The sequence below is a fragment of the Arthroderma uncinatum genome, assembly GCF_011692745.1.
Source record: "Arthroderma uncinatum strain CBS 119779 chromosome Unknown scaffold5, whole genome shotgun sequence".
Lineage (NCBI taxonomy): Eukaryota > Fungi > Ascomycota > Eurotiomycetes > Onygenales > Arthrodermataceae > Arthroderma > Arthroderma uncinatum.
In genome coordinates, this window is record NW_022983867.1 from 1,689,874 (window position 1) to 1,704,231 (window position 14,358).

At 49.7% G+C, this 14,358-nt stretch overlaps 6 protein-coding genes across 6 annotated transcripts; 4 read left to right on the forward strand and 2 right to left on the reverse strand.

The window, feature by feature from the left end:
• Positions 1-584: 584 nt before the first annotated feature.
• On the forward strand, positions 585-2,001 carry GIQ15_06898 (uncharacterized protein; the record flags this gene model as incomplete). The annotated part of the gene is made up of 2 exons (XM_033554315.1): positions 585-1,821; positions 1,880-2,001. The coding sequence occupies 2 exons, from the start codon at positions 585-587 to the stop codon at positions 1,999-2,001; spliced, it is 1,359 nt and encodes a 452-aa protein (XP_033403830.1).
• Positions 2,002-2,161: 160 nt separating this feature from the next.
• GIQ15_06899 (O-acetylhomoserine (thiol)-lyase) lies at positions 2,162-3,037 on the reverse strand (the record flags this gene model as incomplete). Its single annotated transcript, XM_033554316.1, has 1 exon — positions 2,162-3,037. The coding sequence occupies one exon, from the start codon at positions 3,035-3,037 to the stop codon at positions 2,162-2,164; it is 876 nt and encodes a 291-aa protein (XP_033403831.1).
• A 1,159-nt stretch (positions 3,038-4,196) lies between these two features.
• Positions 4,197-5,021, forward strand: GIQ15_06900 (uncharacterized protein; the record flags this gene model as incomplete). The annotated part of the gene is made up of 1 exon (XM_033554317.1): positions 4,197-5,021. The coding sequence occupies one exon, from the start codon at positions 4,197-4,199 to the stop codon at positions 5,019-5,021; it is 825 nt and encodes a 274-aa protein (XP_033403832.1).
• Positions 5,022-5,482: 461 nt separating this feature from the next.
• GIQ15_06901 (uncharacterized protein) lies at positions 5,483-6,493 on the reverse strand (the record flags this gene model as incomplete). The annotated part of the gene is made up of 1 exon (XM_033554318.1): positions 5,483-6,493. The coding sequence occupies one exon, from the start codon at positions 6,491-6,493 to the stop codon at positions 5,483-5,485; it is 1,011 nt and encodes a 336-aa protein (XP_033403833.1).
• Positions 6,494-6,814: 321 nt separating this feature from the next.
• Positions 6,815-9,790, forward strand: GIQ15_06902 (chromatin structure-remodeling complex protein RSC1; the record flags this gene model as incomplete). The annotated part of the gene is made up of 5 exons (XM_033554319.1): positions 6,815-7,020; positions 7,084-7,246; positions 7,320-7,388; positions 7,458-8,738; positions 8,807-9,790. 5 exons carry the CDS (start codon positions 6,815-6,817, stop codon positions 9,788-9,790), a joined length of 2,703 nt encoding a protein of 900 aa, XP_033403834.1.
• Positions 9,791-10,293: 503 nt separating this feature from the next.
• On the forward strand, positions 10,294-14,273 carry GIQ15_06903 (uncharacterized protein; the record flags this gene model as incomplete). Its single annotated transcript, XM_033554320.1, has 2 exons — positions 10,294-13,079; positions 13,139-14,273. The coding sequence occupies 2 exons, from the start codon at positions 10,294-10,296 to the stop codon at positions 14,271-14,273; spliced, it is 3,921 nt and encodes a 1,306-aa protein (XP_033403835.1).
• Positions 14,274-14,358: the final 85 nt, after the last annotated feature.

The window sequence follows — 14,358 nt, forward strand, 5'->3', positions numbered from 1 at the left end:
TTCAGCTTATTTATACACGGCCTTCAAGCCACTTGACTCACATAGTTATACGCTCGCAGAGCCGCAAGCTGAAGTCGTGGATACTGACTCACCCAGCAGCCAGTGAGGCCTGAAACTAGCACTTTTAGCTTGATGCCACCAAAAGTTATTTCGGCTCCAGAGTTGACTCGATGCGCATCCTGCCGAGTCCTCGTCGGTACTGTTGTTTTGGTTATACTGAGGGTGAGCTACAAACCACGAGATAGGGACAGCGGCATAGGATGAGGATCGTGCTAATATAATAATTGCATTTATCCTAAAACTGGAAGCTCTGCATGTCCGTTAAGTATATTGGGAAATCGGCAACGAGTCTGCTAACGTTGATAAGTAGGCCGATGAGTAGGCCGATACATTGAGCCTAACTAATATTGTATATAACATCAAATCGACCTAGTTACCCCCTAGGCACCAACATACTCATCAGCCTGCTCATCGACCTGTCATTCACTTAGTAATAAATTGGGGTTTTTGATAAGTAGGAGTGTTTACCCGATGTTATTATAAGCTCTTTGTATCTCACACTATCTAATCCACCTCCATCCATCATGGGCGGCGGTGAAAGTCTCCCTGGGTTCCCCCACCCAAATCCCACGGTATCCTACTGGCAAGTGCCTCCGCACAATATCGCAAACCACCGAACAACATCAGCCCTGCCAACGTCCAATAAATTCGACTATATTATCGTGGGCTCAGGTATCTCCGGCGCGGCCATAGCACACAAACTCCTAACACGCAATGCTGGCCTCTCGATTCTTATGCTCGAGGCCCGCACATCGGCCTCGGGCGCTTCGGGCCGTAACGGAGGCCACTGTCGGGCTGGGTTTTGGCTTAACTATAGCCGTTATGTCCAGGCCCTAGGCGAAGACGAGGCGCTCAAGTTCGAGAGGTTCGAGGAGGCCAATGTCCAGGACATTGCGGATTTTGTGCGCGACCACCATGTTGATTGCGAGTTTGCCAATGTTGAAACAGCGGATGTCTATGTCACTCAGGAGAAGTGGGCAGCTGTGTTGGATCTCCTTGAGGCCCGAGATGAGGTTAAACGGCGGAAGCCCGATCTTGCGCCCTCGATTCGTCGTAGAGTCTTGCATGGACAAGAGGCCAGGAAACATATGGGAATGCCTGCCATTGTTGGAGCCATTACTTGGCCCGCCCATACCCAGAACCCGTATCGTCTGGTATGCCGGATGCTGGAGCTCAGCTTGGAGAAGGGTCTCAATCTGCAAACCACAACGACAGCACTTGACATTACTGCGCACGCACAAGGGGACGGTTGGCTCGTCAACACGGACAGGGGCACCGTCCATGCAAACCGAGTCGTCCTTGCCACCAATGGCTACACGAATCCCCTACACCGTGGCCTGGCTGCTACGGGCTTCCTGACACCCGCAAGGAGCCAGATTACTGCCTTGAGGCCTGGAAACAATGTGCTAGATGACCCAGAAGCACTATTGCGCGGTAGTGCAGGGCTTAATGACGCCGGCAGCGGTGACTACCTCATGTACCATGCTCAAGACCACCTTCTCATCTACGGTGGCGGCAGAAGTCACTCCAAGACTGGTGATCGTGACACCACGAATGATGCCATAGTAAATCCGGACATTGCCAACTATCTCCACCGTGCGCCTTCCCAGTTCTTTAGTCCCGAGGCGTGGGGTGACGACGGTCGTGTTGTCAGAGACTGGTCGGGTATCACCTGCTACACACCCGACACGTTCCCTCTTGTCGGTGAATCCCCGGGCCAGAATGGATTGTGGATGTCTGTGGGTATGAATGGACATGGCAGTACGTTTCTTACTATTTGCCTTATTTAAGTCGTGAAATTACTGACCTGGAATTACAGTGGCTATGGCCTTTCGTTGTGCCGAGGCTTTAGTAGAGATGATGACGACTGGGAAAGAACCGGAATGGTTTCCAAAGTCATTTAGGCTGCAGCGCGCATGGGAGGAGCGGAGCCGTTGTTGAATTTACCAATTAGAGGCTAAATTGTACCATTTATATGTGAGATAATTAAGCTATGAACAAGGATGCATCTCAGAAGCTCAGGTAGCTGTCGAAATTCATTCTCAAAACAGTGTACGACCACGCAATTCTCTATGTGCGCTGAGCCACCTCAAATGCCTGTTCAAAGTGTAAGATCTCGTATATCCTCTATCCCCAAAGATAGGCGAAATAGGTCGTCGAAAACTCCCATGGCCGCAGTCTTGTCCGGCGTACACTGCTTGTGCGTGGTCGACCAGTGATGGCCAATGATGGTTTTGGGGTCGCTAACGTGGGTTGCGTTAATGATAAGTTTGAAGGCGTCCATCAGCCTAAAGCCCTCAGCGGAGCCGCCCTTGAGACCAAAGGTAAGAACAGTGCCGAATCCATTACGGAAATACTTGCATGCTAGTTGGTGATACGGGTGATCTTCAAAGCCGAGATACCGCACCCAGGCGACTCGCGGGTGGTCACGCAGCCAGACGGCCAGAGCAGCGGTGTTAGCAGCTTGACGGGCGCAACGCAAAGACATGGATTCGACACCAGCGAAGAGCTGTTGGGCAGCGAATGGGCTTAGGCAAGATCCAGTATCCCGCAGTGTGTCCCATCGGAGGAACTCGATGAAAGCGCGACGGCCCAGGCGTGTATACAGGTCAGCATCGCAGCCCTCGCGTCCGGGTCGCAGGCCATGAAGCTCCGGAAATTTCGCAGCGTTGGCCTGCCAATCGGACTGTCCTGCCTCGATGACTACGGCGCCGAGGCTTGTGCCACTACCACTGATCCATTTGGTTGCAGAGTGGATGATAATGTCGGCACCCCGGGAGGCTGGCTGGCAGAAACACCCTCCCGCCGTGAAGGTGGCATCGACAACGAGAGGCAGTTGTGCCTTATGTGTTATCTTCGCCAGAGACTCAAAATCTGGCACAGCATAGTTGGGGTTCCCCAGAGACTCCGTGAAAATCAGCTTGGTTTTTTCGTCAATGAGCTGTTCAACCATTGCCACGTCATTAATATCGCACATTCGATCCCCAATTTGGGAAGAAGCACACGAAATTGGTAGAATGAGCCGTTGTAGATATTGTTGGATGCAATCACATTATCTCCGGATTTCGCAAGCGCCAAAATGACACTGAAAACAGCCGATGTGCCCGACGACAAGGACACGGCATCGCTTCCACCTTCCAAAGGCTGCCATCCGACGCTCAAAGGCTTGATTAGTTGGCTGGCAAGTCATTGTCAGGTCAGCTACATTTATATAACAAGTCAAAAAAGACTGGGGAAGGCATTCACATTTGCAATGCGACTGTAGACATAGGCTTTTTTAGGGTGTATAGGCATATAATTATGGAGAGCCGAAGCGTGAACCACCTTCCATAAAAAGACATGAAAAAAGAAAGAAAAGAAGGAAAAGAAGGAAAAAAAAAGAAAAACTCCGATGTGGCAGCCCGATATGCTAACCTTGAGAATATAAATACTCTCTGAGCAGGAGAATTGAGTGCAGCGAGCAGTGCTGTCATCGCGACGGCGAGTCCTGGTGCGTTTCTTTTTGTTGGACGTTGAAGTGATCGGCAAGGTTCGCGCTTCTCGCAACCTTGGAACCTTCTTGCCGCGTCATCACGGGACTTGACTTTCCCCTTATATGACAAGGAGATATACCAATCAACCCTGGCCGATGCATAGAGTCCAGTGCTATTAATCTAAAGATGTGCCAGCAGGCTATTTTATTGGTCCTGGCAAGCGAGGCTCAAGCAGGCTGAGCTGGGAGAATACGACCATATGCATGAGATATGTAACTACGGCGCAGTCACACCTCCATCCAGGCACCATCAAGGGCCTGATCCAATTCCCCGGAAAACCAAGTGAGACACGACAGGGAAGACACTAGGCTCGATGACCGCGCGTAGCCTAACAGTTACTTTTGTTGCGTTAAATGCTCCGTGGGGAGTCTGGGCGTATGGAGAGTGAACGCCCCTGAGGCACCCCAGATATCAGTTCTGACCCCTACTCTCGCACACATCCTGATATCGCCCCGCGTGATAGCAAGGAGCTCTGGCCTCGCTTCCCCCTTTATACTCCGTAAATGAAACAGATTCTAATAGCAGTGCCTACACGTTCACATCCACATTCTAATCACAGTTCTACGATTCTACAGTTCCACGATTGACAACGCATCTATAATCATGTCGAGCTTACTGCTACTCCATTTTCTCTTCTTTTGCTTCGGTGCATGTCTTTACGAACCGCAGGGTATCCAGGTTGACCTGATATTCCCTGAAGACAACGGGGTCTACAAGCCGGTTTATCCTTTCCCGATCATATACGCCGCTAAAAATCTCAGTGCAATTGCAGCGAGAGACATCAACCTCTGGTGGAGTCTTAAGATGGTGGAACCCGCGCCATATACAGGTCATCCAGGGGTCGAGGCCTACGGTGGTGTTTACCAGGTAGCACCATATCCAGACGAATTTCTGCTCCTCAACTCAAGCGACCAAATTTTGAACTCGACCGTTGGCACCCTTGAACTCACCTACGGAATTGGAGTTAAATACGACTGCTACAACAACATAACACGTCCTGACTATGTTAGAGAATATGATCACCTAGGAACTACACGGTTCAAGCTCCGCCTTGACGGGAAGGTACCTGATATCTTGGTAGCTGGCCCTTATTCCAAACCGTTAGTCTCACTCGGCTATGGGGGGGACTCAATAAATTCGACCGGTGGAGTCTGTCATTCGTTTGCCTCCCCTCTACCAGTCCAGTCAAATCTTTTCAAAATCGACGCTGCACTTGCAAGTCGCGTTTCGAGTGTCATGATGGCTACCGTCTCTTGCACGGCCGGCTCATGGCCTGACAATCTCACTGAACTGCCAACAAAATCTCCATACATATGCCCTCGAAAGAGAACCGAGATTGGTGTGTCAGTTGGTAGAGAGACGATTGGCGCCATGTGTGTCACATTTTTGGCAGTCATGGTTGGCTTTGTGCGGGTGTTGCTGTTTTAAGGTATGTACGATAGTGTTTAATGTATAAAATTGGGGGGAACATACATCGAGTACGGGGGAGAGTCTAGCTGCGGCCAAGGTAAGGTGAGAGCTAGGCTAGCGCGCTACCATATCGCCATAAATTTGTTTCTATCTATGATATACTTGATGAATTTGCGTAGCGTGGTTGTGGATTAGCATGAGTATGTACGCTGGCTGGCCGCTGGCCAAAAAGATGGCCTACCACCGTGATTTGGGTAGGGTATACCTACATTAAGTAAATATGGCTACACAGGTTGGGAGACTCCAGAATACAAGCTACGATTTGACTAGCTGTATATAATGGGTGAGTAGCCCAGGTTTACTGCCACTGACTTCAATATAAATCGTATAACTCTGAATAACTGCCTGCCAATGATATATGTACTCGTGGAATGGATTGAAGTTTATCCTAAGGGGTAGAATCAAAGACTAAACTGGCATCAGCCTGCCTCTCCAAAGTCATAGTGGCCGGTCTCAGATGCGTGGCTGGTGGCCCCTTTCTCTCCTTTAAACAGCCCTCCACAAACATTGCACTTCAACTGGAAGTTGGACGTGTCGGTATAGTAGTGTTTCTCCTTCAAGATCTGGCATAGCTCCGTCGCTTTTTCTAGAATCACTGGGTCTGAGGAATCAAATATCTTGGTGTCAAACTCCGGCGGCGCATAAGCATGAGTATATGGCTCGTCCGATGGAGACAGGGCGACTGTGTCGTAGTGTATGCCCGAGTAGACCACAACACAGCGTGTGGGGCAACCTTCGTTGAACCGATCTATCCGCAGGGTTTGCACATCGATCGAACATATCTCGATCTCGAAATGCTTGCTTAAAATGCCGAGTTCAATTCCACCACCCCAAGCGTCCTCGGTTTGGATCCACCGACAATAGTCGTCTGGAGACTTCTCCAGGACCGCTGCGGTGTAAAATTCCGGCTGTTCCTGAATACTTTGCGCGATGATGGATCTTAACTCGGTCATAGCATCCATTGCGCCTATGACGGCGCTGCCAACCGCGCGGAAGAGACACGAGTTGTCATCAGGCATAATCCGGAGAACAATGGTTCCCCCATGCTCGGGAGAGGGTATTTCTGGAGCATCGTTCTCTATACTGTTCTTTTTCTTGGTAAGAGAAAGGGGTTTTGACGTCTGTTTACCCGTTTGTGACTCTGATTGCCGATGTTCTAATGATGATGATGGTTTGTCCTCGGGTTCCTTGATATCGTCCCGCTGGCTCACTATGAGTTGTTCCCCGTTAAGGTTGACGCCGATATCAGTGACCTTTGTTTGAGCGTCAAGCTGGCCCAGAGCGAGGGGTTGTGGGGGGTATCCATATTTCACATCGTACGATGATAACGATGTTGCTTGGCTGATATTTCGGAGAAGATCCTCGACTGTAGCAGTGTCCTCTAGTGTAATGGTGGACTGGCCACCAGGGCCGCGGACACGGAGCCTCATGCTGGCAATATATATGGTACAGCCAAGCCTAACAAACGACGCAGGACGCTCTAGCAAGATGCATATACGTGCCAGCAACAGTTATGGTATATCGCTCGTTATATCGAATTGTTCTGCTCCAGGATGTTTCCTTATTGCCGATTTCCAGTTATCGGATAAACATAACTCCGAGGTATGTCACATGACATCACCAGAACGCGGAAAAAAAGCGCGATCCACCAAGCTTCCTTCAATGTTGTTGGCGGTCGCAAAACTGAAGCTATCTCCCTTCTTCTCTAGTCGTCATCGTTGGCTCCAGAACAACTGCAAACCCCCCCAGTCATGGCGGAAGATAGCTCTGGCGGTGCACTTGGCATCGAGAAACAGCTACGGGCGGCCGCGCAAGAACCGGCGGCAGCTAACTCCGGGATCGTTGAATCCATCGAGACCTCGAAGCCGACAGATGCGCCTGTCAGCCAAGTTACTGACGTGCAATGGAAGGCAATGTCAGATGTTCTTACGACTATATACAACTATAGGGAGCAAGAGTATGCTATGCGATCTGATATATACCCATTTTACCTCATTAATGTACTGACATGACTGGATAGTGGCCACGACCCTTCGAAGCTCTTCCAGCGGAGCGTCAATAAGCGCAATGTGCCAGACTATTACGATGTGATTAAGGAACCAATGGCCCTTAGCGTGCTGAAGCAGAAAATCAAGAACAAGTCTTATGTCCAATTTGCAGACTTCGTTAGGGACTGTGCTTTGGTAAGGCTATCCTAAGCAGACGGACTCATGCGAATTGTCCATAATGGATAGTATTAACGGAACGTCTTCTTAGATCCCGCATAATGCGCAAACATATAATCGTCCAAAGTCGATGGCGTATGAGGATGCGCTCGTTATCAAAGTATGTTGCCTTCTTCAGGGATACCAATCTCAAAGCACTGCTAATATCCCGGCTTTTTTCTCTTTCCAGGACGTTATGACAACCGAATTTCGAAAGCTTGCGGAACAGGATATTATTACCGCTGAAATAGCCGAGCTCCCCGATCTTGGGGAAATCCCAGAAGCAGATCCCCTCCCGGTTGAAGAGGAGGAGGAAGACGAAGAGGAGGACGAGGACGACGAAGAAGCTGATGATTCGGACGAAGATGGTGCCCGACGGAAACGTAAACGTGGACCCCGCGGCAACTCCAAACGAGAAAGTGGAGCGAAGGATGACCTCCAAAAGGGTACTGATCTGGACGCTCGCAAGAAGCGTGGCCGGCCCCCGCGCGTCGACACACCAATGGAAGCGAGAATCAAGGCTGTTCTCAAGGGAATCCGTAAACTTAAGGACAACAGCGGACAGCTGAAAGTTCGGCATTTCGAGCGCTTGCCTGATAAAGCTGCATATCCGGATTATTATGTGGAAATAAAGGAGCCGCTGGCTATAGACCTTATCAAGAGGAAGTCTAAGAGGAAGAAGTACAACTCTGTCGACCACTTTATGAGGGATGTCGACGTCATGTTCAACAACGCGAGAGTATACAATCTCCCCGAGAGTCAAATATACAGAGATGCTGATGACCTGCATCGAGAAGCGCATAGGCTTGCAGAGCAGGAGAAGAACAAGCCGGATAGCGAATACTTGATGGAGGATGGGCGTCTGCCTTTACCAAACGGGATTTCGTACAAGGATGAGATCTGGCGGGTTGGTGACTGGGTTCACATTCAGAATCCAAACGATGCCACAAAGCCTATTGTTGCTCAGCTGTATCGAACCTGGCAGGATTCCGAAGGCGAGAAATGGGTAAATGCCTGCTGGTACTACCGACCGGAGCAAACCATTCATCATTTTGAGAAACATTTCTTTCCGAACGAGGTCGTGAAGACCGGCCAGTATCGAGATCATCGGATCGATGAGGTGGTCGACAGGTGTTTTGTCATGTTCTTTACACGCTACAATCGCGGGCGCCCACGAGGACTTGCACACAATAAGGAGGTTTACGTTTGCGAAGCCAGATACAATGAAGAAAAGCACAAACTGAACAAGATCAAAACATGGGCTAGTTGTCTGCCTGATGAAGTGCGGGAAAAGGACTACGAGATGGACCTTTTCGATGCGCCTAGGAAAATCAAGAAGATACCGAGCCCTATCAGACATCTACTTAAGGACGATGCCAAAGAGACGGATGATCTCCCAAAGCCGACTTGGGGTGCTGAGAATGCACCGCCCATCGTTGGAGCTGTCCACTGCCGGCCGCGTGACGAAAACGTGAGTAATCCATACCGACTAAAAACCCCTTCATTGCGCAAATGAAATACTGATCAGGATAATTTTAGGAATCTCCTCCTCCCGAACCAACACCATCTCCTCCACCACCACAGCTTCAACCCCCTACACCTCTAGCAATGCCGAATAGACAGCCACCCTTGCCTCAGCCTCAGCCCCCTCTTCAACACATGCCCGGTCAGGATCATATGCGTAACAATTCCATCCCACCTCTTCCCGGCCGTCTACCCCATCCTCCCCATCTCGCTGCCACTCCCCAGCCACCAATGATGCCAGGTAGGCCTCACCCATATCACCCAGCACCCCCGAACATACCCATGTTCCCAGTTGGCCACCCCGGTCGGCCACCCCCGGTTCTCCCACAAACGCCGCAACCTCCGTACCAAGTCCCTCAACCAGCACAACCTTACTCTGTACCACATAATTTCCCTTCATACCAAGGGAGTCGCCTCCCTCAAGCACCCATACCGCCACCTATCTACAACCCCAATGCGCCACGGAGTGTAGAAACATTCCATCTACGTGGCGGGCTAGACCAATCAATCCCAAAGGAAATACGCGATCAGTTCCAAAAAGATGACAAAGGCCGTGTTCTTTTCTTCGGTGTCCCACCGCTCGATGTGGTTCCAGCCAGTCATCAGGGGCTAAGCCACTCGCTCAAGTATCTAGCGTCCAAAGAAAGACGGCAAAAGATGATCGACGATGCGAGTAATAAAACATCAGAGGGCTCAGAGCAGCACCAGGATAAGAAGCAAAAGGTTGAGTCGCAAACTACGACAGGCAGCAAGGCCGAAGAGAAGGCAAAGTTTGAAGCAGAGGCCCTGCGAACCATTACAGAGTCTATCCGCAAGAACAACGCAGATTTCTATCAACTCCACTATGGCGATAAGGCAACTGCTGTTATGAAGGAAGACCTTGGAGTGCTGGAAGCTAAATGTGCTACTGTTTCTCCCGGGGTCAAGGAACAAATACCAATGTTTGCCTCGTGCGAGCCGACAATAGGCTTCAAGGGCAATTTCAGGGGCTCGGATTGATGGAAGCTTCATGACCCTATATCCTGGATTGACCCTATGAACTGAACCCTTAATGTACTTTTATTAGAATCTATAGTAATGACAAGCGTGCAGTTCCCTAATTCTCACTCTATTCCCCTTACTATCGCCATTACTACAACCTACTATCACCATTATTACAAGAACTTCACGATGTTAGCAGCTGTTTGCTATGTTTGTTAATTTTACACTGTTTGCATCGTTATGCTTAGTAACATTATATCGGATATTTATATTTCCGTATATACACGTGAGTAGTCGCGTTAGTCATCTTAAACGCGTCGCTGATTGGCTGGTCGCGTCGACACGCCAAATTGGATATTCGAGATGCATATCTACGAGCCTCCATGGAACTCCCGCGTCACGCAGTGAGATGTTCTCCAGCGTCTTCTCTTGAAGTTGATATATCTTTAGCACAGCATAGGCTTGCTCCAGTGAACTTGACATATATGAATCTACCATAGTTTATATCTCTAGCCACGAGTATGGCTACCGCTTCGCCGCGCTCGACGCGCTCCCGCACTCCAAGTACCCCAAAAAGCACTGGCGGTTCACCGGTCCACAATGGTAGCTCTCCAGCTATCATGACTCCAGGACGGAAAATCAAGGCTATGCTTGCGGCATTCGATAGTGATTCAGAGTCTGATCGTTCTATACCGAAACCTAGCGCACGACCGACCACGCAGCGCCATGCTCGAATGGATGATGATGATGACAGTGAGGAGGATCGGGACGAAGATTTGCCGGTTGCACCACGCGGTCGATTAGCAGCTAGAATGCATGCTGCTATGTCTTCACAAAAATCACCGGTATCTGAGAACAAAAAGAAGCCAATACCTGGAAGACAGGCAGTCGACCTATCTGCACTGAATGAAATATCGGACCGGCCACAGGGATCAGATTCAGATAATGGGGACGTCCTTGCATTTGGTAGGAGAGGACGAAAGCCAACGCGAGCAACAGAATTATCATCCCCTAGTACTCCGCAGAGTAACGGTTCAGAAAGATCACCATCACCGTTGTTTGTGCCAATGGGCTCATCAAGTCCCGCGGACAAGACAGCTCAGCGCGGTGTAAGTATATCAGAAGCCACACCGCCTATCTCTCGTCTTCAAGCCCTTGTCGATGAGAAGCGAAGAAAGCTTGAACAGCAAGAGAAGCAATCGCTCGAAAAAGAAAGGGAGAAGACACAACGGGCCATGGAGCTGGACAGCGAAGAGGGAGTAGAGGACGATGATGAAGAAGAAGATGACGAAGCGGTTAAAAGGTTAACCCAACAATCACGGCCTGCGAGAAAAGCGAGTAAGAAGGCAATGCTCGACATCAACCGTGAGACACAACGAATGGCGCGCAATATGCAATTGGCACATGAGGCTACAACTAAGAAGAAGATATCGATTGATAGCTTCCTAACCAGATTCAACCAGAAAAAAACTTCAGCCACTTCTAATAGTGGTTCTATAAATGATACCCCTATCCAGACATCGGATGCGGAGGGCCCGCATTCGACTCCTCCAACTTCTCCAGTTCGAGAGGCCTATCAAGAGAAACATGGTGATAAACCATCTGTGGAGGGAACAAGCGGGACAATGGAGGGGATATTGGAGGAGGATATGGAGTTTCCGACCATAGATGCTCTGTTCGTTGCTTTAGATGAACCCCAAGCACCTCAACTAGAACAATCCCAGCAACCCTTGAAGGAAATAACGCCCACTATACCCATCGCCCCCAAGATAGATAAGACTAGCCGTCGAGTGCAAGTTCGATTGTCCCGAGAAGCCATTGCCCAATGCCAAAAACATGATTCCGATTCCGACCTTGAAATTGTCACATCCCCCCACAAGGCTCGCCGTCTAGCACTCTTCGAAAACATCACCTCCCAAAATGCCCATAAACTGTCAAACTCACTACGCACGTTGAAAGCGTTGGCACATCTACCATCCAATAACAAAAAGCAACCCATGACACGCGCAGAGCTCGACGAAACTTTGCTCCGGAAGGCTAGAGAACAAGCTGCGCAGCAAAGAGAGGAGAAAATCGCTGCTCTCAGAGCAAAGGGTGTTGTCATTCAAACAGCCGAAGAACGCGTTCGTGGCGAGGAAGAGGTTGAGGATTTGATGGATAAGGCTAGAGAAGAAGCAGATCAAATAGCAAAGCAAGAGAAGGCAGCTTCAAAACGTGCGAAGAAATCTAACGACGTTGATATCTACGATATTGCTAGTGACGAGGAAGAAGAATATGTCAACGACGCCGAAGTGAACTCAGAAGCTGAAGATTCCGAGGACCTGGACGACGCACAGGACGGCCTAGATGACGAAGATAGGGAAGAGGAACAAGACAACGAGCAGCAACCCGGAGAATTGTTCGATGATCAGGCTGAGGAAGGCACTGAATCTGAGGGCCGTGATGACGATGACGAGGCAATGGAAGAGGATGTAGTCAACAAACCAGACGTCCGGCGGAGGAATAGGTCAAAACTTGTTGTTAGTGATGATGAAGATGATGGCCCCGTCAACCCGCATGTGGCTACTACTCCTAAACCACAAATTCCCAACCTTGGATTGCCAACAACTCCGCTCCTTGGGCTATCTCAAGTCTTCGCCGCAACCTTGGGCGGTAGTCAAGAAGACTCACAGGAGGACTCGTTGGAACAACTACGCAAGATGCCTGGCATAGACCTTCCTGTTGCCGAGCTGCTTGATTCCCCTTCACAGGATTTTACGCATGAAACCCAAGGCCGGGAGAGTGGAACTCTCGATATATTCGCAGGGTTTCCAGAGCCTAGTACACCAGCAGCTGATTCTCCCAGCACCAAAACCTTCACCGAGTACTCTCAAATTCCAGACCCAACACAGGACGATGGCTTTGTTATGTCACCATTTGACCAACAAAAGCGATTTCGAACTGCCCCATCTACCGTCGCTACATCTATGGTAGCTTCCAATGAAACTGGCCCTCGTAAGAGGGAAAGGAAGCGGCTGAGACGAGGCCCAGCCCACCAAGATTCAGATGCTGATGATGATGATGAACCCCATGCCAAGGTGAACGCCTTCAAACTAATGCGAAAGAAAGAATCTAAACCGTTTGCCAAGGATAAGAGCAAGGCAAAGGAGATGGTTGATGAAGCTGCCGAGGAGTCTGATGATGAATATGCGGGGCTCGGAGGCGCGAGTGACGAGGACTCTGGTTTAGAGGATGAGTTCGATAGACAGATGATTAATGATAATAGCGGAGAGGTAGTGGATGAGAAAGAACTGGCAGCCATGAATGCGTATGTATTTCCCAGCCTGACCATACCATCGGCTAGTTATGAGGCTAACAAACTTCCAGTCATCATGAACGTGAACAAGACGAATTACAAGTCAACAAACTCATGAAAGATATCACTACCGGAGCATTACGTAGGAAACGTGTTGGCGATGCTTTGGATTTATCAGATTCAGACGATGAGCGTATCAGCCGACGACGGGCTGCGAAAAGAAGAGAATTTATGAAAATGAGAAAGGCCCTCCTTGCTGACGAGAAGATTGGCAAAATTGCAGAGGACCCGAAGAAACAAGCTTTCATGAGAACTATCGAGGATATGGACGTTGATAACGATTCTGATTTCCTTGAAGAAGGGGATGATAGCGAGAACTATGTTGCCTCCCAGGAGAGCAACAATAACGGCAACGATAGCAATCAGCAAGGCACCGGGGGCGACGATGCTAGTAATTCCGCCTCGAGAAAACGACCATTCGAGACTGTTGCTGCCGATGCATTGAACCGATTACCCGCGAAATCTCGACGGCTGGCTCACAAGGCAAGCATGAAGAAGCCATTGACACTTGCCGAGATCCGCGAATCCGTATCATTCTTGCTTGATGGCCCTAACACGGGTTCTTCATTGGAGGCCCCTGCCTCAAGTATTATACCATCGGATGACGTTCCAGCTCAGCCTGATCACTCCGGGGGTATTGAAGAAGCCGATTTTGTTGATAATGGTGACCCGCTTCCAGCAAGTGGAGGGGAGGCGGCACAGCGGCCGAAGGAGAATGCCAATCCACGTCGTCAAAGAGGGAAAGTAGTTGATCGTCTCGCTCTTCGACGTCAAGCTTCTTCCAATGCAGCCTCTGCGGGTAAACCCGCCTTCCACTCTGGTGCAAACGGTGTTGGACCTGATTTCCAACTTCCACCATTCCTGCAAAGACGATCATCATCAAGTCTGTCTATTGCCTCTACCAGATCCTCTTCATCATCGACTAGCTCTGGCTCTTCGGTGGTTGTTACGGAGTCAGCGGGAGTGCAAGGCGGTAGGAAGGGTGCTGTGAATTATTACGCTGCTGCTCGGGAGAAGGAGAGAGAGCTACAGCTAAAGAAAGGTCTGAAGAGCGGTTCTAGCCATTCTACTATGGTTGCCCAGCGTAGGACGATGGGAAGCGGCCTAAGTGGACTGTTGGATTCTAGGGCTGGTGAATGGGAGTGATCAAAATTATCCCTAGTGCATAAGTGGATATAGTTCTTGGTTTTTTTTTACGCCTTACTTAACAGGAGTCAATGGCTGGTGGCTG